This window comes from Scophthalmus maximus, chromosome 9, assembly GCF_022379125.1.
Source record: "Scophthalmus maximus strain ysfricsl-2021 chromosome 9, ASM2237912v1, whole genome shotgun sequence".
In the NCBI taxonomy this organism is placed as follows: Eukaryota; Metazoa; Chordata; class Actinopteri; order Pleuronectiformes; family Scophthalmidae; genus Scophthalmus; species Scophthalmus maximus.
In genome coordinates, this window is record NC_061523.1 from 13,317,079 (window position 1) to 13,341,402 (window position 24,324).

General features: G+C 45.8%; 4 protein-coding genes across 36 annotated transcripts in view; all 4 read left to right on the forward strand.

Annotated features, from left to right (window-relative positions):
• The window catches only part of LOC118319082 (protocadherin gamma-C5-like), a 205,374-nt gene that overhangs the window by 130,282 nt on the left and 50,768 nt on the right, over positions 1 to 24,324 (forward strand). The window contains exon 1 of one of the 33 annotated variants that reach the window (XM_047334642.1): positions 102 to 2,671. The exons of 24 other annotated variants lie outside the window; for them this stretch is intronic. In XM_047334642.1, the coding sequence (XP_047190598.1) occupies positions 287 to 2,671 (2,385 nt within the window). In that variant the 5' untranslated portion in view covers positions 102 to 286. Of the gene's footprint in view, positions 1 to 101; positions 2,672 to 3,305; positions 6,025 to 6,545; positions 9,059 to 18,664; positions 21,193 to 21,669; positions 24,279 to 24,324 lie in introns of those variants that run through there. 8 more of the 33 variants (XM_047334651.1, XM_035649161.2, XM_047334630.1 and 5 more) reach the window with 8 other exon arrangements.
• On the forward strand, positions 9,411 to 12,327 carry LOC124850548 (protocadherin gamma-A1-like). Its single transcript, XM_047334665.1, has one exon. It carries the CDS (start codon positions 9,753 to 9,755, stop codon positions 12,150 to 12,152), a length of 2,400 nt encoding a protein of 799 aa, XP_047190621.1. The 5' UTR covers positions 9,411 to 9,752; the 3' UTR covers positions 12,153 to 12,327.
• On the forward strand, positions 12,562 to 15,297 carry LOC124850545 (protocadherin beta-16-like). The gene has a single exon (XM_047334662.1). It carries the CDS (start codon positions 12,779 to 12,781, stop codon positions 15,206 to 15,208), a length of 2,430 nt encoding a protein of 809 aa, XP_047190618.1. The 5' UTR covers positions 12,562 to 12,778; the 3' UTR covers positions 15,209 to 15,297.
• Positions 15,774 to 18,373, forward strand: LOC124850550 (protocadherin gamma-A11-like). Its single transcript, XM_047334670.1, has one exon. It carries the CDS (start codon positions 15,801 to 15,803, stop codon positions 18,246 to 18,248), a length of 2,448 nt encoding a protein of 815 aa, XP_047190626.1. The 5' UTR covers positions 15,774 to 15,800; the 3' UTR covers positions 18,249 to 18,373.

The window sequence follows — 24,324 nt, forward strand, 5'->3', positions numbered from 1 at the left end:
TCGCTGTTGACAAGCGAGTCACCATGCAGTGCATGTTAGTTGTGTCTGTGTCCTGCCCCTTCGAGTCGATACGTTGGACACAATCAGAGAAAGGCAGAATTCACAGTCTGCGCTGAATCACTGCAAAGAAAGGTCTAACTGGACACATTGTTGAGCTTTCATAGTTGGATTTTGTTCTTTTTTATTATCACTCTTCTTTGTTTGACCAATTTTTCTTTGACTGCAACGGGAATGTTTTTCCTTTTAATGGTACAGTGAAGGAAGCGCAACGACGTCGGACAGAACAATGAGACGGCAAGTACTGTTGATTCTCTGGGCCCTCGGTCTCAGCTACGTGATCGGGCAGGTTTCCTACTCCGTCCCCGAAGAAATGGCCAAAGGCTCTGTCGTTGGCAACATAGCGCATGATTTAGGTTTGGATCTTAAAAGGTTAAGATCAGGCAAAGCTCGTGTCTATACAGGAGGCGGCGTGGAGTACATCGGGCTGAATAGAGAGAGGGGGGTCCTCCTCATGCAGGAGAGGATAGACAGAGAGGCGTTGTGTGGCGAGACGACGCCTTGTGCTTTGCATTTCCAGTTGATTCTGGAAAATCCAATGGAGTTGTTCCGCGTAACTGTGGAAATCACCGATATAAACGACAATACGCCCAGTTTCACAAACGCAGAAAAACGCTTCGAAATCAGCGAGTCCGCCGTCATAGGATCGAAATTCGTGTTAGAAAAAGCTATTGATTCCGACATTGGGATGAATGGCTTACAGCAATACTCACTTACTCCAACCGATAACTTCGTATTAAAACTAGAGAATCAGGCGGACGGGAGTACGAAGGCAGAGATGGTGCTGCAGAAGCCACTCGATCGAGAAAAGCAGCATTACATTTCACTGTTACTGACTGCTAAAGATGGAGGAGAGCCGCAGATGTCGGGAACAATGCAGATATTTATCAACGTGTTGGATGCGAACGACAACGCACCCACGTTCGCCAAACCGCTGTACAGAGCAAAAATAATAGAAAATTCTGCAAAAGGCACGAGCGTAACCACTGTCAGTGCATCTGACAAAGACATTGGCTCAAACGGAGAAGTATCATATATGATATCTCCCAGCAAACGTCTTCTCTATGAATTATTTAAAATTGACTCAAAAAGTGGTGACATTGTCCTGATCGGCGACATAGATTATGAAAAGGCAACCGTTTATCAGATCGATATTGAAGTAATAGACAGCGGGGGACTGTCCGATTCAACTAAAGTGATAGTTGATGTGATTGATATAAACGACAACAACCCTCACATGAATATTGTTTCTAAATCCGAATCTATTGTTGAGGACTCGCCTCCGAACACGGTTGTCGCCATGTTAAGCATAAGCGACCCAGATTCGGAGAATAATGGAAAAGTGCAGTGTAATATAGACGATAACATTCCTTTCAAAATACAAACTACGTTGAATGGATTTTACACTTTACTCACAGAGGTCGCTTTAGACCGAGAGCTCGCTTGTCGATATAATATAACAGTGACGTGCTCTGATGAGGGAGTGCCCTCCCTCTCCAGCAGCGTCACTCTCACCTTACAGATCTCTGATGTGAATGACAACGCGCCTGTCTTTGAGAGCAGCTCATATGAGGCCTACATTGTAGAGAACAACACACCAGGTCTCTCGATATTCACAGTGAAAGCCAGAGACGCTGACTGGAACCAGAATGCCCGAGTTTCTTACATACTGGAGGACTCCTCTGTTAACGGAGTGCCAGTCTCCTCATACGTGTCGGTTAGTGCTGATAGTGGAGTCATCCATGCAGTGCGCTCTTTTGACTACGAGCAGATCAAAGATTTCCAGTTCCGGGTCAAAGCTCAGGACGGAGGCTCTCCTCCTCTCAGTAGTAACGTGACAGTGAAAGTACTGATCCAGGACCAGAACGACAACCCCCCTCAGGTCCTGTACCCAGTCCAGACTGGTGGCTCTCTGGTGGCTGAGATGGTGCCTCGTTCAGCAGATGTGGGCTATCTGGTCACTAAAGTGGTGGCTGTTGATGTGGACTCTGGACAGAATGCCTGGCTCTCCTACAAACTGCAGAAAGCCACCGACAGGGCGCTGTTTGAAGTGGGCTCACAGAATGGAGAAATCAGAACGATCCGTCAAGTGACTGATAAAGATGCAGTGAAACAGAGACTGACTGTGATAGTGGAGGACAACGGGCAGCCCTCTCGTTCAGCTACAGTCGTTGTTAACGTGGCGGTGGCGGACAGCTTCCCTGAAGTGCTGTCGGAGTTCACTGACTTTACGCATGACAAGGAGTACAACGACAACCTGACTTTTTACTTAGTGTTGGCTCTGGCTGTAGTCTCCTTCCTCTTCATCACGTGTCTAGTGGTTATTATCTCAGTGAAGATCTACAGGTGGAGACAGTCTCGCGTCCTGTATCACTCCAATCTCCCTGTGATTCCATATTATCCACCACGTTACTCGGACACTTTGGGGACAGGGACTCTCCAACACGTGTACAACTACGAGGTGTGCAGGACGACTGACTCCAGAAAGAGTGACTGTAAGTTCGGCAGAGCTGGTAGTCAGAACGTGCTGATCATGGAGCCCAGTTCTACAGGGACGATGCAGAGGATGCAGAGTGAAAAGAGCATCCTGGATGAACCAGACTCTCCCCTAGAGGTTAGTTACTGAGGGCTCAATTATAATTGTAATGTGTTTGCATTTTCTTTGTAAATGATATTGTATATAGCAGGGCACCACGTGTATTCAGCACCATGGACAGAGGCAATGATTTTGCCTTCGACCTTTTTCTCCATGCTCTTTTTCATGGCACGTGTATTTGCTTGCGTATTTTTGCGCATTTGTAATTTCAATGGGTTTGGGGTGTGACCACTCAATGATTTAACAAATAACTGACATATTGTTATTTGATATTATATATATTTATTGAAATAGTGATAGCCTAAAATCGTACAGATAATCCTTCCGCTGTTGGAGTCCACGTCTTATTAAACTGCTGGCCCTCTAGAAAATCACGAATGGTCTTTTTGTCCATCGATGAATCTATCTTTTAAAGTGGACAAAACATATGAGACATTATTTGACTCCTACTCATTGGTGCATGGTAAAAAAAATATGTACAGTAAACTCTTAATCCATGCATCACAATGGGTTTAATATTAATTATTTCATCACTGGGTTTAATTGAATTGTAAAAAAATAAGTTATTTTTAACTAACGTATAAGCCTTCTATTGCCCAGTGTTTTATTCTGTTATGTCCCTTCTCCTCTCCTGTTACACATCAAGAGGTTTTCTCTCGTGTACAGTGTTTTTATTCCAGGGATGTTCTGTAGTTCATTGCTCTGTACTCTTAGGGCCGCTGTTGGCCAGTGTGTTGATGTTCCATGGTAGATTTAAAGAGAAACCTCCCCCAGAACCATGATATCAGACAGAGGAAGAAAGACATCGGGTTACAACGTCGGTGGACACTGAAACGACGACAGTTGAACGGCTCTTTTTTTGTTGTTTTTACGGATTCGGACAATTATTGAGTGATACCTGGTTTTGTGATGGACTATTGATATCCGGCCTTTGTGGATTATAATTCGTCGCATTCAAATTCACGAGGACAATGTCGAACAGAACAATGAGACGGCAAGTACTGTTGTTTTTCTCGGTCCTCCATCTCAGTGCAGTGCTCGGCCAGGTCAGCTACTCCATCCCGGAGGAAATGCCGAGTGGCTCTTTAGTAGGTCACATTGCTCGGGATCTGGGTTTAGACGTAAAACGACTGAAATCGGGCAAAGCTCGCGTTTACACCGGAGACGGTGCGGGGTACATGGAGCTGAAGAAGGAGCGCGGAGTCCTCCTCATCAAAGAGAGAATAGACAGAGAAGCGATTTGCAGGCAAACTACGCCCTGTGCTTTACACTTTCAGATTATTCTAGAGAACCCCATGGAGTTTTACAGTGTCACAGTCGAAATTTCAGATATAAATGACAATCCTCCCACCTTTGAAAAAAACGAAGTCAGTTTTAAAATCAGCGAATCTGCTGTAATTGGAGCAAAATTTGTGTTGGATAGAGCAATAGATCTTGATGTCGGCAAGAATGGTCTTCAGAAATACGAGCTTAAGCCAACTGATAATTTTGTACTGAAACGGGACAGTCAAGGTGACGGAACAGAGAAGGTAGAAATGATTTTACAGAAGCCTCTGGACAGAGAGAGGGAAGAGTCGGTGTCTCTGGTCTTAACAGCTTTTGATGGAGGAGACCCGCAGATGTCGGGGACAATTCGGATTCTCATCACGGTGTTAGACGCCAATGACAATGCTCCTGTTTTCTCTCAGTCCATCTACACAGCCACTGTTTTAGAAAATGCCCCAGAAGGGACGACTGTCACCAGTGTGACTGCATCAGATGCAGATCATGGAACGAATGGTAGAATAAAATATTCAATCACAAACAGTTTAGATCAAGCGCATGCGCTGTTTCAGATAAACCAAGAAAACGGCGAGATTAGGTTGATTGGAAATATTGATTATGAAAATGCGCGGAATTACCATATTAACATACGTGCAAGTGATGATGGTGGACTCACAGATTCATGTAAAGTCCATGTTGAAGTGGTGGATACGAACGACAACAAACCCACGATTAATATTATGTCAAAATCGAACATGATATCTGAAAATTCTACACCGAAAACTGTCGTAGCGATGATGAACGTTCAAGATCCAGATTCAAATGAAAACGGTAAAGTTCACTGTTTTATCAACGATAACACACCTTTGACCATAATGTCGACATCAAATAATTTCTACAGCTTAGTAACAGACAGTGAGTTGGACCGAGAGAGAGCCTCTGAGTATAATATAACAGTGACGTGCTCTGATGAGGGAGTGCCCTCCCTCTCCAGCAGCGTCACTCTCACCTTACAGATCTCTGATGTGAATGACAACGCGCCTGTCTTTGAGAGCAGCTCATATGAGGCCTACATTGTAGAGAACAACACACCAGGTCTCTCGATATTCACAGTGAAAGCTAGAGACGCTGACTGGAACCAGAATGCCCGAGTTTCTTACATACTGGAGGACTCCTCTGTTAACGGAGTGCCAGTCTCCTCATACGTGTCGGTTAGTGCTGATAGTGGAGTCATCCATGCAGTGCGCTCTTTTGACTACGAGCAGATCAAAGATTTCCAGTTCCGGGTCAAAGCTCAGGACGGAGGCTCTCCTCCTCTCAGTAGTAACGTGACAGTGAAAGTACTGATCCAGGACCAGAACGACAACCCCCCTCAGGTCCTGTACCCAGTCCAGACTGGTGGCTCTCTGGTGGCTGAGATGGTGCCTCGTTCAGCAGATGTGGGCTATCTGGTCACTAAAGTGGTGGCTGTTGATGTGGACTCTGGACAGAATGCCTGGCTCTCCTACAAACTGCAGAAAGCCACCGACAGGGCGCTGTTTGAAGTGGGCTCACAGAATGGAGAAATCAGAACGATCCGTCAAGTGACTGATAAAGATGCAGTGAAACAGAGACTGACTGTGATAGTGGAGGACAACGGGCAGCCCTCTCGTTCAGCTACAGTCGTTGTTAACGTGGCGGTGGCGGACAGCTTCCCTGAAGTGCTGTCGGAGTTCACTGACTTTACTCACGACAAGGAGTACAACGACAACCTGACTTTTTACTTAGTGTTGGCTCTGGCTGTAGTCTCCTTCCTCTTCATCACGTGTCTAGTGGTTATTATCTCAGTGAAGATCTACAGGTGGAGACAGTCTCGCGTCCTGTATCACTCCAATCTCCCTGTGATTCCATATTATCCACCACGTTACTCAGACACTTTGGGGACAGGGACTCTCCAACACGTGTACAACTACGAGGTGTGCAGGACGACTGACTCCAGAAAGAGTGACTGTAAGTTCGGCAGAGCTGGTAGTCAGAACGTGCTGATCATGGAGCCCAGTTCTACAGGGACGATGCAGCGGATGCAGATTGAAAAGAGCATCCTGGATGAACCTGACTCTCCTCTAGAGGTTAGACTCCAATGTTTACACTGAATACTTACATAATTGAAATATTGACATAATGGTGTTTGTTTTAATTGAATATTATTTTTATTGTTTCTGTGTAACAGAAAACCTTTTTAATTATTAGTTCACGGAACACAGAGCTATAGAACGGATTGCTTTAAAGGTCTAGGTTCACCTCTTTCATTCTAATCTTGTTTTACTCTCAACCAATAAGGACATTCCGTGATTAAATAATCTTTTCACAAATGTAGAGAACGATTTTGCTGACACTAGCTCAACACAATAATGACAATAATAATGATAATAATAATGATAATAATAGCATGCTTTGTTTTTGCCTCAACTAGTCACTATCACCTTCTCCTTTACCCCACCTTGTGCTGTTTGGTGTGTTGAACGGAAAGGGCCGCTCTTGGCCAGAGTGTGGCAGTCTTCGATAGGGATGGTAACTGTACCTCCCCCTTTGACTGCGACGTGTTAGACAATAAAAGAGGCACCAATCCTCTGCCTTCGTGCAAATGGAGAACTGCTCACGGACATGAAACGCTGCTGTTTTTGTTCATGATTTCCCGGAGATACAGTTGGACATTTTAAGGATATTCATAAGGATTACATTTTTATCATGAGGACAAAAGAATACTCCGACAATACAATGAGACGGCAAGTACAGTTGTTCATCGCGGTTCTGTCCGTCGCCTCGGTCTTTGGGCAGGTCAGCTACTCCATTCCCGAGGAAATGGAGAGAGGTTCGTTAGTCTGTAATGTCGCTCAGGATTTAGGTGTAGATTTGAAAAGGCTGAAATCGGGCAGAGCTCGTATTCATTCGGGAGACAGTGCGGAATACATCGAGCTGAACAGAGAAAGAGGTGTCCTCCTCATCAAAGAGAGAATAGACAGGGAGACGTTGTGTGGAGAGACGACGCCGTGTGCTTTGCATTTACAGATGATTCTGGAGAATCCCATGGAATTGTTTCGCATAACATTAGAAATCACAGACATAAACGACAACGCCCCCAGCTTCGCATCGAGCGAGAAACGTTTTGAAATCAGCGAGTCCGCTGTTATTGGGTCTAAATTTGTGCTGGAGAAAGCCATCGATGCTGACATTGGTGAGAACGGTCTCCAGAGCTATTCGCTTAAGCCCACAAACAATTTCGCATTGAAACTCGAGAATCAAGCGGACGGGAGTAAAAAGGTAGAAATGGTTCTGCAGAAGCCGCTTGATCGAGAGCAGCAGGAGCAGATATCACTGTTATTAACTGCTCTGGATGGCGGACAGCCGCGTATGTCAGGCACGATGCAGATAACCGTTAACGTGTTGGATGTGAACGACAACGCACCGGTCTTTACTAAGCCACTATACAAGGCAACAATAATCGAGAATTCCCCAAGGGGCTCCAGTGTTATAACTGTGAGTGCTTCTGACAAAGATGGAGGCTCTAATGGAGAAATATCTTATGCAATTTCAAATAGCAAACGTCGTCTGTCAGATCTGTTTCAGATTAACGGAAAAACCGGAGAGGTCATCTTGATCGGTGGAATCGATTATGAAAAAGCCAAGATTTTCCAAATTGATATCGAGGCAATAGATAACGGTGGACTCTCTGATTCCAGTAAGATCCTGATTGATATTATTGATGTGAATGACAACAGTCCTCAGATGAAAATACTTTCTAAATCAGAAAGCATTTTAGAAGACTCTCCTGATGATACTGTAATTGCAATGCTGAGCGTGAATGACCCTGATTCTGAGAGGAATGGAGAGGTGAAGTGTAATATTAATGAGGATATTCCTTTTAAAATACGAACCACAATGAATGGGTTTTACAGTTTAGTCACAGAGGTAGCTTTGGATAGAGAGGCCGCTTCCCAATATAATATAACAGTGACGTGCTCTGATGAGGGAGTGCCCTCCCTCTCCAGCAGCATCACTCTCACCTTACAGATCTCTGATGTGAATGACAACGCGCCTGTCTTTGAGAGCAGCTCATATGAGGCCTACATTGTAGAGAACAACACACCAGGTCTCTCGATATTCACAGTGAAAGCTAGAGACGCTGACTGGAACCAGAATGCCCGAGTTTCTTACATACTGGAGGACTCCTCTGTTAACGGAGTGCCAGTCTCCTCATACGTGTCGGTTAGTGCTGATAGTGGAGTCATCCATGCAGTGCGCTCTTTTGACTACGAGCAGATCAAAGATTTCCAGTTCCGGGTCAAAGCTCAGGACGGAGGCTCTCCTCCTCTCAGTAGTAACGTGACAGTGAAAGTACTGATCCAGGACCAGAACGACAACCCCCCTCAGGTCCTGTACCCAGTCCAGACTGGTGGCTCTCTGGTGGCTGAGATGGTGCCTCGTTCAGCAGATGTGGGCTATCTGGTCACTAAAGTGGTGGCTGTTGATGTGGACTCTGGACAGAATGCCTGGCTCTCCTACAAACTGCAGAAAGCCACCGACAGGGCGCTGTTTGAAGTGGGCTCACAGAATGGAGAAATCAGAACGATCCGTCAAGTGACTGATAAAGATGCAGTGAAACAGAGACTGACTGTGATAGTGGAGGACAACGGGCAGCCCTCTCGTTCAGCTACAGTCGTTGTTAACGTGGCGGTGGCGGACAGCTTCCCTGAAGTGCTGTCGGAGTTCACTGACTTTACGCACGACAAGGAGTACAACGACAACCTGACTTTTTACTTAGTGTTGGCTCTGGCTGTAGTCTCCTTCCTCTTCATCACGTGTCTAGTGGTTATTATCTCAGTGAAGATCTACAGGTGGAGACAGTCTCGCGTCCTGTATCACTCCAATCTCCCTGTGATTCCATATTATCCACCACGTTACTCAGACACTTTGGGGACAGGGACTCTCCAACACGTGTACAACTACGAGGTGTGCAGGACGACTGACTCCAGAAAGAGTGACTGTAAGTTCGGCAGAGCTGGTAGTCAGAACGTGCTGATCATGGAGCCCAGTTCTACAGGGACGATGCAGAGGATGCAGAGTGAAAAGAGCATCCTGGATGAGCCAGACTCTCCTCTAGAGGTTGGTTCTTTGAGTTAAGTTTTATAAAGTATTTTTTATTCAGTTTTAAACTGATGAGTTTGTTAAAAGGCATCATTTACGCAACGTTTCAGGACCTTGGACAGCGACATGATTCTATAGTGTTTTCCCTTTTACCCCTCCCCTTGATGTGTTTTTCATTGTCTCTAGTAGCCTTGACTATGTGGTATTTTAATCCTAATTTCATAATCGATTCATTTTCAAATTTTTCTAACTAATTTCATAATGAAATATTTGCAGAATCGGACTTGAGCACAAATATTTGAATTTCTGCTACTTTGCACAAAGTTTGCTATTTGTAGTGTTATTCTTCTTTCTCTGATGGAGCATTTGATTTAGCCTAAAATTATTGTTTCTTTTCTAATGTACTTCCACAATTTGAACTCATTGGGCCGCTGTTGCCCAGCGTGTTGCAGTGGAGCATTGCTTTTGCCACAGACCCTCCCCGTCATCGTCCTGGAATAAAACTGAGACACAGGCTCAGATGTAGAATGCACACGTCGGAGATCAGACCATACGAATCACAGACATCTCATGTTGGAATTCTATTTTTTTTCCAACGTGTGGACGAAATCGTATTTCTCTGCAATTTTTGTATTTACATGTGACGGAATATTACCCCTGAAGCGGATTAACACGCGATTTCTCTCGTGCAAAAGAGGCATCGGCCAGAACAATGAAACGGCAAGTACTGTTGTTGATCTCCATCCTCTGCCTGAGTCCTGTGCACGGACAGGTCAGCTACTCGATTCCGGAGGAAATGGCAAAAGGCTCTCTGGTCGGTAACATAGCGCAGGATTTAGGTGTAGACGTCAGACGGCTCAAGTCGGGTAAAGCTCGCATCTACACGGGAGACAGTGCTCAGTACATCGAGCTGAACAGAGAAAGGGGAGTCCTCCTCATTAAAGAGAAAATGGACCGCGAAGCGCTCTGCAGACAGACAACGCCTTGCGCTTTGCATTTTCAAATCACGTTGGAAAACCCATTGGAATTATTTCCAGTTACTGTAGAAATCACCGATATCAACGACAACGCTCCAGTTTTTCAGAAGGAGGAGAGGAGGTTTGAAATAAGCGAGTCTGCAGTCATCGGCTCCAAGTTCCTGCTCGAGAAAGCGAATGACCGTGATATCGAAGTGAACGGTCTTCAGAGATACACTCTGAAGCCGAGTGACAATTTTGTGCTTAAACTGCATTCTCAGTCCGACGGAAGCAAGAAGGTAGAAATGATTTTACAAAAACCGCTCGACCGAGAGAAACAGGAACACATTTCCTTAGTTTTGACCGCGGAGGACGGAGGGGAACCACAGATGACAGGAACAATGCAGATTCACGTGACCGTGTTGGATGCAAACGACAATGCCCCCGTCTTCAGTAAACCCGTTTATAAGGCAAGCATTACAGAAAACTCGGCGGTGGGAACACTCGTTACTCAGGTCAGTGCATCTGATGCAGACAAAGGTGCAAATGGAGAGGTGACCTACGTCATCGGGAATAGCATGGATAGTGTTTCAAATCTATTTCACATTAATAGTGAAGGTCAGGTGATACTGGATGGGGCGATAGACTACGAGAAAGAAAAACATTATCACATCGATATAGAGGCGGTTGATCAAGGCGGACTCTCTGATTCGAGTAAGATAATTATAGATGTAATTGACGTGAATGACAACAGACCTGTTGTAAATATGATATCGACATCACGCTCGGTGCCAGAGGATTCAGACAAAAAAACAGTAATAGCTTTGATTAGTGTAAATGACCCTGATTCAGAAACTAATGGCAAAGTACAATGTGTGATAAATGAAAACATGCCGTTTGAAATTACATTTACCTCCAATAATTTCTACAGAATCCTAACAGACAGTGAGTTGGACCGAGAGAGAGCCTCTGAGTATAACATAACAGTGACGTGCTCTGATGAGGGAGTGCCCTCCCTCTCCAGCAGCGTCACTCTCACCTTACAGATCTCTGATGTGAATGACAACGCGCCTGTCTTTGAGAGCAGCTCATATGAGGCCTACATTGTAGAGAACAACACACCAGGTCTCTCCATATTCACAGTGAAAGCCAGAGACGCTGACTGGAACCAGAATGCCCGAGTTTCTTACATACTGGAGGACTCCTCTGTTAACGGAGTGCCAGTCTCCTCATACGTGTCGGTTAGTGCTGATAGTGGAGTCATCCATGCAGTGCGCTCTTTTGACTACGAGCAGATCAAAGATTTCCAGTTCCGGGTCAAAGCTCAGGACGGAGGCTCTCCTCCACTCAGTAGTAACGTGACAGTGAAAGTACTGATCCAGGACCAGAACGACAACCCCCCTCAGGTCCTGTACCCAGTCCAGACTGGTGGCTCTCTGGTGGCTGAGATGGTGCCTCGTTCAGCAGATGTGGGCTATCTGGTCACTAAAGTGGTGGCTGTGGATGTGGACTCTGGACAGAATGCCTGGCTCTCCTACAAACTGCAGAGAGCCACCGACAGGGCGCTGTTTGAAGTGGGCTCACAGAATGGAGAAATCAGAACGATCCGTCAAGTGACTGATAAAGATGCAGTGAAACAGAGACTGACTGTGATAGTGGAGGACAACGGGCAGCCCTCTCGTTCAGCTACAGTCGTTGTTAACGTGGCGGTGGCGGACAGCTTCCCTGAAGTGCTGTCGGAGTTCACTGACTTTACTCACGACAAGGAGTACAACGACAACCTGACTTTTTACTTAGTGTTGGCTCTGGCTGTAGTCTCCTTCCTCTTCATCACGTGTCTAGTGGTTATTATCTCAGTGAAGATCTACAGGTGGAGACAGTCTCGCGTCCTGTATCACTCCAATCTCCCTGTGATTCCATATTATCCACCACGTTACTCAGACACTTTGGGGACAGGGACTCTCCAACACGTGTACAACTACGAGGTATGCAGGACGACTGACTCCAGAAAGAGTGACTGTAAGTTCGGCAGAGCTGGTAGTCAGAACGTGCTGATCATGGAGCCCAGTTCTACAGGGACGATGCAGCGGATGCAGAGTGAAAAGAGCATCCTGGATGAACCTGACTCTCCTCTAGAGGTTAGACCGTTACATTAAATGAGCTATTATTATTTTGCATATGTGTGTATTTAGTTACCATGCCATGCATCGATTTGATTTTCCATGTGAAATTGACCTTTTCAGTTTTAGCAACAGAGACAGTGTTTATTGAAATAAGACGTGAATGTTCACTCGTTCTGCACATGTAACTTACGTGTATCCTCCTTGCTACACTTGGAAGTAATGCAGCCACGCAGCACCTTTCTAATACTAAAGTAATAGGTGTAATCTCAGCTAAGGAATGCGCTTCTGCTTTCCCAACATAATGTGACATCACTGTGTGGGCTAATCTTCATCAGTTTGCTACAAACCAGGATATTTTAACAGTTTTGCTGCAGTTGTGCATGTTGAACTCTTAGGGACGCTGTCGTCCAGCATGTTACTCAGGAAGAGTGTATTGTCAACAGTGCCTCCCCACCGTCATTCGCAAACGAGGAGAGGAGGATACTAGAGCTCACGGCGGTGTTAAGAATCGAGACTAAAACACTTCTCGCTTGGACTATTTTCTTCCTTTGTTGAGGAATATGCTCTGACACTGTGCTGGTTGCTGGGATTACCTGGAACACATTTAATTCGACGGGAAAACGTGCGTTTCCGCCTTTAACATATTATCGAGGAGAACAATGAAACGGCAAGTACTGTTTTTCATCTCGGTGCTTTTCGTCGGTCCTGCGCTCGGCCAGGTCACCTACTCCATCAACGAGGAACTGCCAGTGGGTTCCCTGGTCGGGAATGTAGCGGACGATTTGGGTTTAGACGTGGAGAGACTTAAATCACGTAATGCCCGTGTCTACTTCGGTGATGGCAGAGAATACATTGAGCTGAATAAAGCCAGGGGAGTCCTCCTCGTCAGAGAGAGAATAGACAGAGAAACGCTCTGCGGACAGACGACGCCTTGTGCTCTGCACTTTCAAATTATCTTAGACAAACCCATTGAATTTTACAGGATAATCGTTGAGATCGTAGACATTAATGATAATCCCCCCGCCTTTGAGAGAGGTGATATTAAATTTAAAATAAGCGAGTCTGCTGTTACCGGATCGAAGTTTGATTTGGAAGGGGCGGTGGACTTGGATGTTGGAATCAATGGTCTGCAAACCTACCGCCTGGAACAGACTGATAATTTTGATCTTAAACTGCACAGTCAAGCAGACGGCTCCAGGAATGTGGAGATGATTTTGAAACAACCTCTCGACAGAGAGAAAAATGAGCACTTGTCTCTAATATTGACCGCTGTGGATGGAGGAGAACCACGCATGTCCGGGACAATGCAGATTATTATTACCGTGTTAGATGCCAATGATAACGCACCCGTTTTCACAAAGCCCATATACAAAGCTACCGTTGCAGAAAATTCACCAAAAGGCACAATCGTGACTACAGTCAGTGCATCAGATGCCGATCACGGATCGAATGGAATAATAACGTATTCCATCAGAAACACTTTAGATCACGTCAGAGCTTTGTTCGAAGTAAACGAACGCACCGGCGAGGTTAGATTGATTGGAAATATTGACTATGAAAAATCACGAAATTATCAAATAAATCTACGTGCAAGTGACGAGGGAGGGCTGACAGACACATGCAAAGTAATCGTCGACATTTTAGATGTGAACGATAATACCCCGCTGATAGATGTAATGTCTAAAACAAACGTGATATCTGAAGATATCAAAAGCCACACTGTTGTAACGATAATTAACATCCAGGACTTAGACGACGGAGAGAATGGCAAAGTTAAATGTACAATAAATGAAAATATTCCGTTCTTATTGAAGTCGACTGAAAATAATTTCTACAGCTTAGTGACAGACAGTGAGTTGGACCGAGAGAGAGCCTCTGAGTATAATATAACAGTGACGTGCTCTGATGAGGGAGTGCCCTCCCTCTCCAGCAGCGTCACTCTCACCTTACAGATCTCTGATGTGAATGACAACGCGCCTGTCTTTGAGAGCAGCTCATATGAGGCCTACATTGTAGAGAACAACACACCAGGTCTCTCGATATTCACAGTGAAAGCCAAAGACGCTGACTGGAACCAGAATGCCCGAGTTTCTTACATACTGGAGGACTCCTCTGTTAACGGAGTGCCAGTCTCCTCATACGTGTCGGTTAGTGCTGATAGTGGAGTCATCCATGCAGTGCGCTCTTTTGACTACGAGCAGATCAAAGATTTCCAGTTCCGGGTCAAAGCTCAGGATGGAGGCTCTCCTCCTCTCAGTAGTAACGTGACAGTGAAAGTACTGATCCAGGACCAGAACGACAACCCCCCTCAGGTCCTGTACCCAGTCCAGACTGGTGGCTCTCTGGTGGCTGAGATGGTGCCTCGTTCAGCAGATGTGGGCTATCTGGTCACTAAAGTGGTGGCTGTTGATGTGGACTCTGGACAGAATGCCTGGCTCTCCTACAAACTGCAGAGAGCCACCGACAGGGCGCTGTTTGAAGTGGGCTCACAGAATGGAGAAATCAGAACGATCCGTCAAGTGACTGATAAAGATGCAGTGAAACAGAGACTGACTGTGATAGTGGAGGACAACGGGCAGCCCTCTCGTTCAGCTACAGTCGTTGTTAACGTGGCGGTGGCGGACAGCTTCCCTGAAGTGCTGTCGGAGTTCACTGACTTTACTCACGACAAGGAGTACAACGACAACCTGACTTTTTACTTAGTGTTGGCTCTGGCTGTAGTCTCCTTCCTCTTCATCACGTGTCTAGTGGTTATTATCTCAGTGAAGATCTACAGGTGGAGACAGTCTCGCGTCCTGTATCACTCCAATCTCCCTGTGATTCCATATTATCCACCACGTTACTCGGACACTTTGGGGACAGGGACTCTCCAACACGTGTACAACTACGAGGTGTGCAGGACGACTGACTCCAGAAAGAGTGACTGTAAGTTCGGCAGAGCTGGTAGTCAGAACGTGCTGATCATGGAGCCCAGTTCTACAGGGACGATGCAGAGGATGCAGAGTGAAAAGAGCATCCTGGATGAACCTGACTCTCCTCTAGAGGTTAGACTTAGAGCTTCACTGCTCAAACCCATGTTTGTTTTTTAATTATCTTTCAGTGATGTCATTCGCAAGGTATACTTTTCAGTACCTTGGACAGCGAATTAAGAGTTTTTATTGTCCTCTCTCTCTGTCTCTCTCTCCCCCGTATCTTTTATTTATCTCGAATTGTTCCTATTTTGTTCCTATTTTAGGTGAAATGTTCATTTTGACAAACTGTCGAGCTGTTTGTCAGCACTTTGCTTGTACAGTAAGACAGTATAACATTACTTCGTGTTGGGTGGTTTATTCAGCGGCCACATAGTTTAAAACAGAGGTGACAGTATTTATTTTCAAAAGCTTGTGTAGTTTCGAGTTGTGAACTCTACGGGCCGCTGTTGACCAGCATCCTGGAGTTCAACAGCACATTTGTACAAGGACAGCCCCTGTTCTCTCACACGGGAGAAGGACTCCGACACATAAACGCACAGTCGACGGAGGATGAAACGCAATGCGTTGCATATCCAGCTGGAATACATTTTCCGTCGGTTTTTGATCGAACTGACCGTCTTGTGGCTTTGATCTGCATCAGGAACGCAGAAACCTAAAGGCAGGAGGACACGTGATTATTTGATCCGACGGGAGGTGTGTGAGAGACACAATGGGACGGCAAGTACTGTTGTTTTTCTCGGTCCTCTGTCTCGGTCCCGTGCTCGGTCAGGTCAGCTATTCTGTTCCCGAGGAGATGGCCAAAGGCTCTTTGGTCGGTAACATCGCTCAAGATTTGGGTTTGGATGTGAAGCGACTGCAGGCGCGCAGAGCTCGTGTTCACACCGGAGACAGTGTGCAATACATCCAGCTGAACAAGGAAAAGGGACTCCTCATTATCAAGGAGAGAATAGACCGCGAAGCTCTCTGTGGCCAGACAACGCCTTGCGCTCTGCATTTCCAGATCGCCTTAGAGAGCCCGATAGAAATATTTCCGATTACCGTCGAAATCACGGATATTAACGACAATGCGCCAGTTTTCCAAAAGGACGAGAAGAAAATTGAGATCAGCGAGTCGGCAGTCACCGGCTCTAAATTCGTGCTCGAAAAAGCAGTAGACCTTGATATCGGGCTGAATGGTCTTCAAAGCTACACACTGAAGCCCAATGATAATTTCATACTTAAATTACATAGTCAGTCTAATGGCGTCAAAAAGGTTGAAATGATTTTACAGAAACCTCTGGATAGAGAGAAACAGGAGCATGCGACGTTATTGTTGACAGCTGTAGATGGAGGAGAGCCGCGTAGATCTGGGACTATGCAGATTCATATTACTGTGTTAGACGCTAATGACAACGCTCCTGTGTTTTCACAAACAGTATATAAAGCAAGTGTGAAAGAAAATTCTCCTAAAGGAACAATTATTACAAAAGTCAGTGCCTCTGATGCGGACCAAGGCTCTAACGGGGAGATAAGCTACGTAATCGGTAACAGCATGATTGGCACTTCAGAGTTATTCCACATCACCGAAGAAGGCCATCTTATATTAAATGGGCCTATTGATTTTGAAAAAGACAGAAATTATGAAGTTGATATAGAGGCAGTTGACCGAGGAGGTCTGTCTGATTCGAGCAAAGTGAGCATTGATGTAGGTGATATTAATGACAACAGCCCTGTTATTAATATGATTTCATCATCAAATTCGGTCGGAGAAGATTCACGTTCCAACACCGTGGTAGCTGTAATGAGCGTTAATGATCCTGACTCAGAAGAAAACGGGAAGGTCCGGTGTGTGATAAACAAAAATATACCATTTGAAATTTCATCCACGTCCAGTAATTTCTACAGCTTAGTGACAGACAGTGAGTTGGACCGAGAGAGAGCCTCTGAGTATAACATAACAGTGACGTGCTCTGATGAGGGAGTGCCCTCCCTCTCCAGCAGCGTCACTCTCACCTTACAGATCTCTGATGTGAATGACAACGCGCCTGTCTTTGAGAGCAGCTCATATGAGGCCTACATTGTAGAAAACAACACACCAGGTCTCTCCATATTCACAGTGAAAGCTAGAGACGCTGACTGGAACCAGAATGCCCGAGTTTCTTACATACTGGAGGACTCCTCTGTTAACGGAGTGCCAGTCTCCTCATACGTGTCGGTTAGTGCTGATAGTGGAGTCATCCATGCAGTGCGCTCTTTTGACTACGAGCAGATCAAAGATTTCCAGTTCCGGGTCAAAGCTCAGGACGGAGGCTCTCCTCCACTCAGTAGTAACGTGACAGTGAAAGTACTGATCCAGGACCAGAACGACAACCCCCCTCAGGTCCTGTACCCAGTCCAGACTGGTGGCTCTCTGGTGGCTGAGATGGTGCCTCGTTCAGCAGATGTGGGCTATCTGGTCACTAAAGTGGTGGCTGTTGATGTGGACTCTGGACAGAATGCCTGGCTCTCCTACAAACTGCAGAAAGCCACCGACAGGGCGCTGTTTGAAGTGGGCTCACAGAATGGAGAAATCAGAACGATCCGTCAAGTGACTGATAAAGATGCAGTGAAACAGAGACTGACTGTGATAGTGGAGGACAACGGGCAGCCCTCTCGTTCAGCTACAGTCGTTGTTAACGTGGCGGTGGCGGACAGCTTCCCTGAAGTGCTGTCGGAGTTCACTGACTTTACTCACGACAAGGAGTACAACGACAACCTGACTTTTTACTTAGTGTTGGCTCTGGCTGTAGTCTCCTTCCTCTTCATCACGTGTCTAGTGGTTATTATCTCAGTGAAGATCTACAGGTGGAGACAGTCTCGCGTCCTGTATCACTCCAATCTCCCTGTGATTCCATATTATCCACCACGTTACTCAGACACTTTGGGGACAGGGACTCTCCAACACGTGTACAACTACGAGGTGTGCAGGACGACTGACTCCAGAAAGAGTGACTGTAAGTTCGGCAGAGCTGGTAGTCAGAACGTGCTGATCATGGAGCCCAGTTCTACAGGGACGATGCAGAGGATGCAGAGTGAAAAGAGCATCCTGGATGAACCAGACTCTCCTCTAGAGGTACAGAAAGTTGTTACATCACACATCATTTCACGTATTACTTGTCATCACTTAAAACTCTTATGAAATGCTCAAGAGTTTGGACAGTTAGAGGCACGTGGTCTCTTCTTGTCCAGCACCTTGGACAGCAACATGGTCTTGTTGTTTAACGTGGTAGAAAATGACCAGTGTTTGTTTCATCCTGTAAATGGAATTAAGTTATGAAGCAAATTTAAAAGATTTGTCTACACATTTAAACTGTCCTATTCAACTCTCACACTGCAACAATTGCATCCCAGCCTTTATGAGTTATCATTTACTCGGGTTGCCCTTCTCGCCTATATATTTCTTTGTCCTTTGCAGTTATGTTTTCTGAACTCGGCGGGCCGCTGTTGGCCAGTCTGTTGCAGCTCTAGTATATGTACAACAGTACCGCCTCTTCATTTCGGTATATTCGAGAGGTTGGGCAGGCGCAGACCGCATTGTCTTCCCGAGTGGCGGATATACGACGAGGCAGGACTATATTTTTCATTTTTCACATAATCTGTGGACTGTTTCCCTTCCATATTTGGTTTTCATGCCTTTTGGATCTTTCTAACGGATTTCACGACGTTGCTGTTTCTTATTGCCGAGAACATTTCAAACAATGAGACGGCAAGTACTGTGTGTGATTTCGGTCCTCTGCCTCAGGTCTGCCATCGCACAGGTCACGTACTCTATTCCGGAGGAAATGGCGAAGGGCTCTCTGGTCGGCAGTATAGCTCAGGATTTAGGTCTGGACGTCAGACGACTGCGGTTGGGTAACGCTCATGTTTATTCTGGTGATAGCAGAGAGTACATCGAGCTGAACAATGACAGGGGAGTCCTGCTCATCAGAGAGAGAATAGACAGGGAGGCGCTGTGCGGCGACACGACACCGTGTGCTGTGCATTTTCAGATTGTGTTAGAGAATCCCATGGAATTTTACAGTGTCACCGTAGAAATCACGGATATTAACGATAACGCACCGACCTTTGAAAAAAACGAAATTAAATTCGTCATTAGCGAGTCAACACTTGTGGGGGCAAAATTTGATTTGGAAAGAGCAGCAGATTCGGATGTCGGTACAAATACTCTTCAGAGTTATGTACTAAAGCCAAGTGATAATTTCCTACTTAAACTGCACAGCCAAGCGGATGGTACGAAGAACGTAGAAATGGTCCTACAGAAACCATTAGACAGGGAGAGGACTGAGTTTATTTCGTTGGTGTTAACCGCTGTGGACGGAGGAGAGCCACAGATGTCAGGGACAATGCAGATTTCCATCACTGTGTTAGACGCCAACGACAATGCTCCTGTTTTTACGCAGAAGATTTACAAAGGAACGGTCGCTGAAAATGCTGCTAAAGGCACGACTGTGACGACTGTGAGTGCCTCAGACGCTGATCAGGGTTTAAATGGTAAAATACATTATTCGATCACAAATACATTGGATGACGTCAGGCATATGTTTGAAGTAAATGAGGACAGCGGTGAAGTTAGATTGATCGGGCGTTTGGATTATGAAAAGAAAAGACATTTTCAGATCAGTGTACGTGCAAGAGATAATGGAGGCTTAACGGATTCTTGTAAAGTGATTGTCGATGTAGTTGATATTAACGACAATGAGCCAACGATTAAAATCATGTCTAAATCCACTGTTATATCAGAGAGTGCAAACCCCAACACAGTCGTCACGATGATTAATATCCAAGACCCAGACTCGGGTGAAAATGGTAAAGTTCATTGTTTTATTGATGATAATATTCCGTTTTTACTGAAATCGACTTCGAATAATTTCTACAGCTTAGTCACAGACAGTGATTTGGACAGAGAGAGAGCTTCTGAGTATAATATAACAGTGACGTGCTCTGATGAGGGAGTGCCCTCCCTCTCCAGCAGCGTCACTCTCACCTTACAGATCTCTGATGTGAATGACAACGCGCCTGTCTTTGAGAGCAGCTCATATGAGGCCTACATTGTAGAGAACAACACACCAGGTCTCTCGATATTCACAGTGAAAGCCAGAGACGCTGACTGGAACCAGAATGCCCGAGTTTCTTACTTACTGGAGGACTCCTCTGTTAACGGAGTGCCAGTCTCCTCATACGTGTCGGTTAGTGCTGATAGTGGAGTCATCCATGCAGTGCGCTCTTTTGACTACGAGCAGATCAAAGATTTCCAGTTCCGGGTCAAAGCTCAGGACGGAGGCTCTCCTCCTCTCAGTAGTAACGTGACAGTGAAAGTACTGATCCAGGACCAGAACGACAACCCCCCTCAGGTCCTGTACCCAGTCCAGACTGGTGGCTCTCTGGTGGCTGAGATGGTGCCTCGTTCAGCAGATGTGGGCTATCTGGTCACTAAAGTGGTGGCTGTTGATGTGGACTCTGGACAGAATGCCTGGCTCTCCTACAAACTGCAGAGAGCCACCGACAGGGCGCTGTTTGAAGTGGGCTCACAGAATGGAGAAATCAGAACGATCCGTCAAGTGACTGATAAAGATGCAGTGAAACAGAGACTGACTGTGATAGTGGAGGACAACGGGCAGCCCTCTCGTTCAGCTACAGTCGTTGTTAACGTGGCGGTGGCGGACAGCTTCCCTGAAGTGCTGTCGGAGTTCACTGACTTTACTCACGACAAGGAGTACAACGACAACCTGACTTTTTACTTAGTGTTGGCTCTGGCTGTAGTCTCCTTCCTCTTCATCACGTGTCTAGTGGTTATTATCTCAGTGAAGATCTACAGGTGGAGACAGTCTCGCGTCCTGTATCACTCCAATCTCCCTGTGATTCCATATTATCCACCACGTTACTCGGACACTTTGGGGACAGGGACTCTCCAACACGTGTACAACTACGAGGTGTGCAGGACGACTGACTCCAGAAAGAGTGACTGTAAGTTCGGCAGAGCTGGTAGTCAGAACGTGCTGATCATGGAGCCCAGTTCTACAGGGACGATGCAGCGGATGCAGAGTGAAAAGAGCATCCTGGATGAACCTGACTCTCCTCTAGAGGTTGGTGGTTCACTTTAGCTGTAATTGTTTGGAATGTGTCCTGTAGTATATGAAGTTATTAACAATTGCAGTTAATAATAGCCTAAAACTAGCACCGTGGACAGACACCTGAGCTACTCTTCGTCAATGGCAAATATTTGTTCACACTTTAAATTGCCTCTCTAATGTCAATCGCTTTGATAGTAAAAAAATGTTAATTTATTTTGCAATGAAAACATATGCCTCTCTCACCATATCTCTGGTTTTAGCAAAACATGACAACATATGCATCCTTTAGCTTCTTCTCTACAATGTAAACGTATTGTCTCTAGTGCCATTCCACTCACCAGAATGATTCTTAACATGTTTTTTTTTTTTCTAACCATCACCAATCATGTTTTTTTACATCTGCATATCTCTTGTAGTTTTGACTTCGAACTCAGAGGGACGCTGTTGACCAGTATGTATCGGTCTTACAGCAGATATGTAGAGGTTCCTCCCATCCTCTCCGTATATTTGAGCTAGAGACACGAAGGGGAGATACAATGAAACACACGCCGGCTTCCAACAGACACCAAACACGGACCTATTGAACGGCTACTTCTATCTTCTATTGGGATTAATGTCCTTGTATTGACAGCGGATTTGTGATGATATACTTTTAAAAGGGACTCAACGGTTTACGCACGGATTTGCTGCAAAGACCAGGACGGACCGTAACAATGAAGCGGCAAGTACCGTTGTTCCTGTCGGTCCTCTTCGTCGGCGTTGTGCTCGGACAGGTCAGCTACTCCGTTCCAGAGGAAATGCCCAAAGGCTCTTTCGTTGGCAACATTGCTCAGGATTTGGGTTTAGACGTGAAAAGACTACAATCCGGAAAGGCTCGCGTTTTTACAAGAGACAGCACGACATACGTCGAGCTGAACAGAGAGAGGGGGATACTCCTCATGAAGGAGAGAATAGACAGAGAGGCGCTCTGCGGACCAACGACTCCCTGCGCTCTGCATTTTCAGATTTTATTGGAAAATCCGATGGAATTTTACAGTATCACCGTTGAAATCACCGATATAAACGATAACCCCCCGACTTTCATCAATAATGATGTTCAATTTAATATCAGCGAGTCGGCGCTTAGCGGCACCACATTTAATTTGGACAGGGCGACTGATCGTGACGTGGGCGGAAATTGTTTAAAAACGTATTTCTTGAAACCAACGGACACATTTTCTCTTAAGATAAATAATCAAAGAGATGGTAGTAAAAACGTCGAGATGGTTTTGAATGCACCGCTGGACAGGGAGAAAAATGAACACCTGTCTTTGGTCCTGACGGCGCTGGATGGTGGCGAGCCGCAGATGTCTGGAACAATGCAGATTCACATCACCGTTTTAGACGCGAATGACAATGCCCCTGTTTTCACACAGCCTGATTATAAAGCGTCTATAAAGGAAAATGCAGCAGTAGGAACAGTAGTAGTGACAGTCACTGCAACCGACGCAGATCGCGGATCTAATGGTAGAATTACATATTCAATTTCAAGTATGTTAGATTATGGCCATGGGATGTTTGAAATAAATAAGGAAAGTGGCGAGGTCACCTTGATTGGACACATTGACTATGAGAAGGCGAGAAGTTTCCAGGTTAATATTCGCGCTAGTGATGATGGTGGATTAACTGGTTCATGCAAACTGACAGTTGACGTATTAGATATGAATGACAACCACCCTGATATCCATATCATGTCGAAATCAAATGTGATATCGGAAGACGCAAAACCCAACACTGTTGTGACAATGATAAATGTGGAAGATGCAGACTCTGCTGAGAATGGAAAAGTACAGTGCGTTATTAATGATGATACCAATTTTATGTTGAAGTCAACTTCAGACAAATTCTATAGTCTCGTGACAGACAGTGAGTTGGACCGAGAGAGAGCCTCTGAGTATAATATAACAGTGACGTGCTCTGATGAGGGAGTGCCCTCCCTCTCCAGCAGCGTCACTCTCACCTTACAGATCTCTGATGTGAATGACAACGCGCCTGTCTTTGAGAGCAGCTCATATGAGGCCTACATTGTAGAAAACAACACACCAGGTCTCTCGATATTCACAGTGAAAGCCAGAGACGCTGACTGGAACCAGAATGCCCGAGTTTCTTACATACTGGAGGACTCCTCTGTTAACGGAGTGCCAGTCTCCTCATACGTGTCGGTTAGTGCTGATAGTGGAGTCATCCATGCAGTGCGCTCTTTTGACTACGAGCAGATCAAAGATTTCCAGTTCCGGGTCAAAGCTCAGGACGGAGGCTCTCCTCCTCTCAGTAGTAACGTGACAGTGAAAGTACTGATCCAGGACCAGAACGACAACCCCCCTCAGGTCCTGTACCCAGTCCAGACTGGTGGCTCTCTGGTGGCTGAGATGGTGCCTCGTTCAGCAGATGTGGGCTATCTGGTCACTAAAGTGGTGGCTGTTGATGTGGACTCTGGACAGAATGCCTGGCTCTCCTACAAACTGCAGAGAGCCACCGACAGGGCGCTGTTTGAAGTGGGCTCACAGAATGGAGAAATCAGAACGATCCGTCAAGTGACTGATAAAGATGCAGTGAAACAGAGACTGACTGTGATAGTGGAGGACAACGGGCAGCCCTCTCGTTCAGCTACAGTCGTTGTTAACGTGGCGGTGGCGGACAGCTTCCCTGAAGTGCTGTCGGAGTTCACTGACTTTACTCACGACAAGGAGTACAACGACAACCTGACTTTTTACTTAGTGTTGGCTCTGGCTGTAGTCTCCTTCCTCTTCATCACGTGTCTAGTGGTTATTATCTCAGTGAAGATCTACAGGTGGAGACAGTCTCGCGTCCTGTATCACTCCAATCTCCCTGTGATTCCATATTATCCACCACGTTACTCGGACACTTTGGGGACAGGGACTCTCCAACACGTGTACAACTACGAGGTGTGCAGGACGACTGACTCCAGAAAGAGTGACTGTAAGTTCGGCAGAGCTGGTAGTCAGAACGTGCTGATCATGGAGCCCAGTTCTACAGGGACGATGCAGAGGATGCAGAGTGAAAAGAGCATCCTGGATGAACCTGACTCTCCTCTAGAGGTTAGCATTTTCTAGCTTTGTGTTCCTACTATGCATCACCATTGTA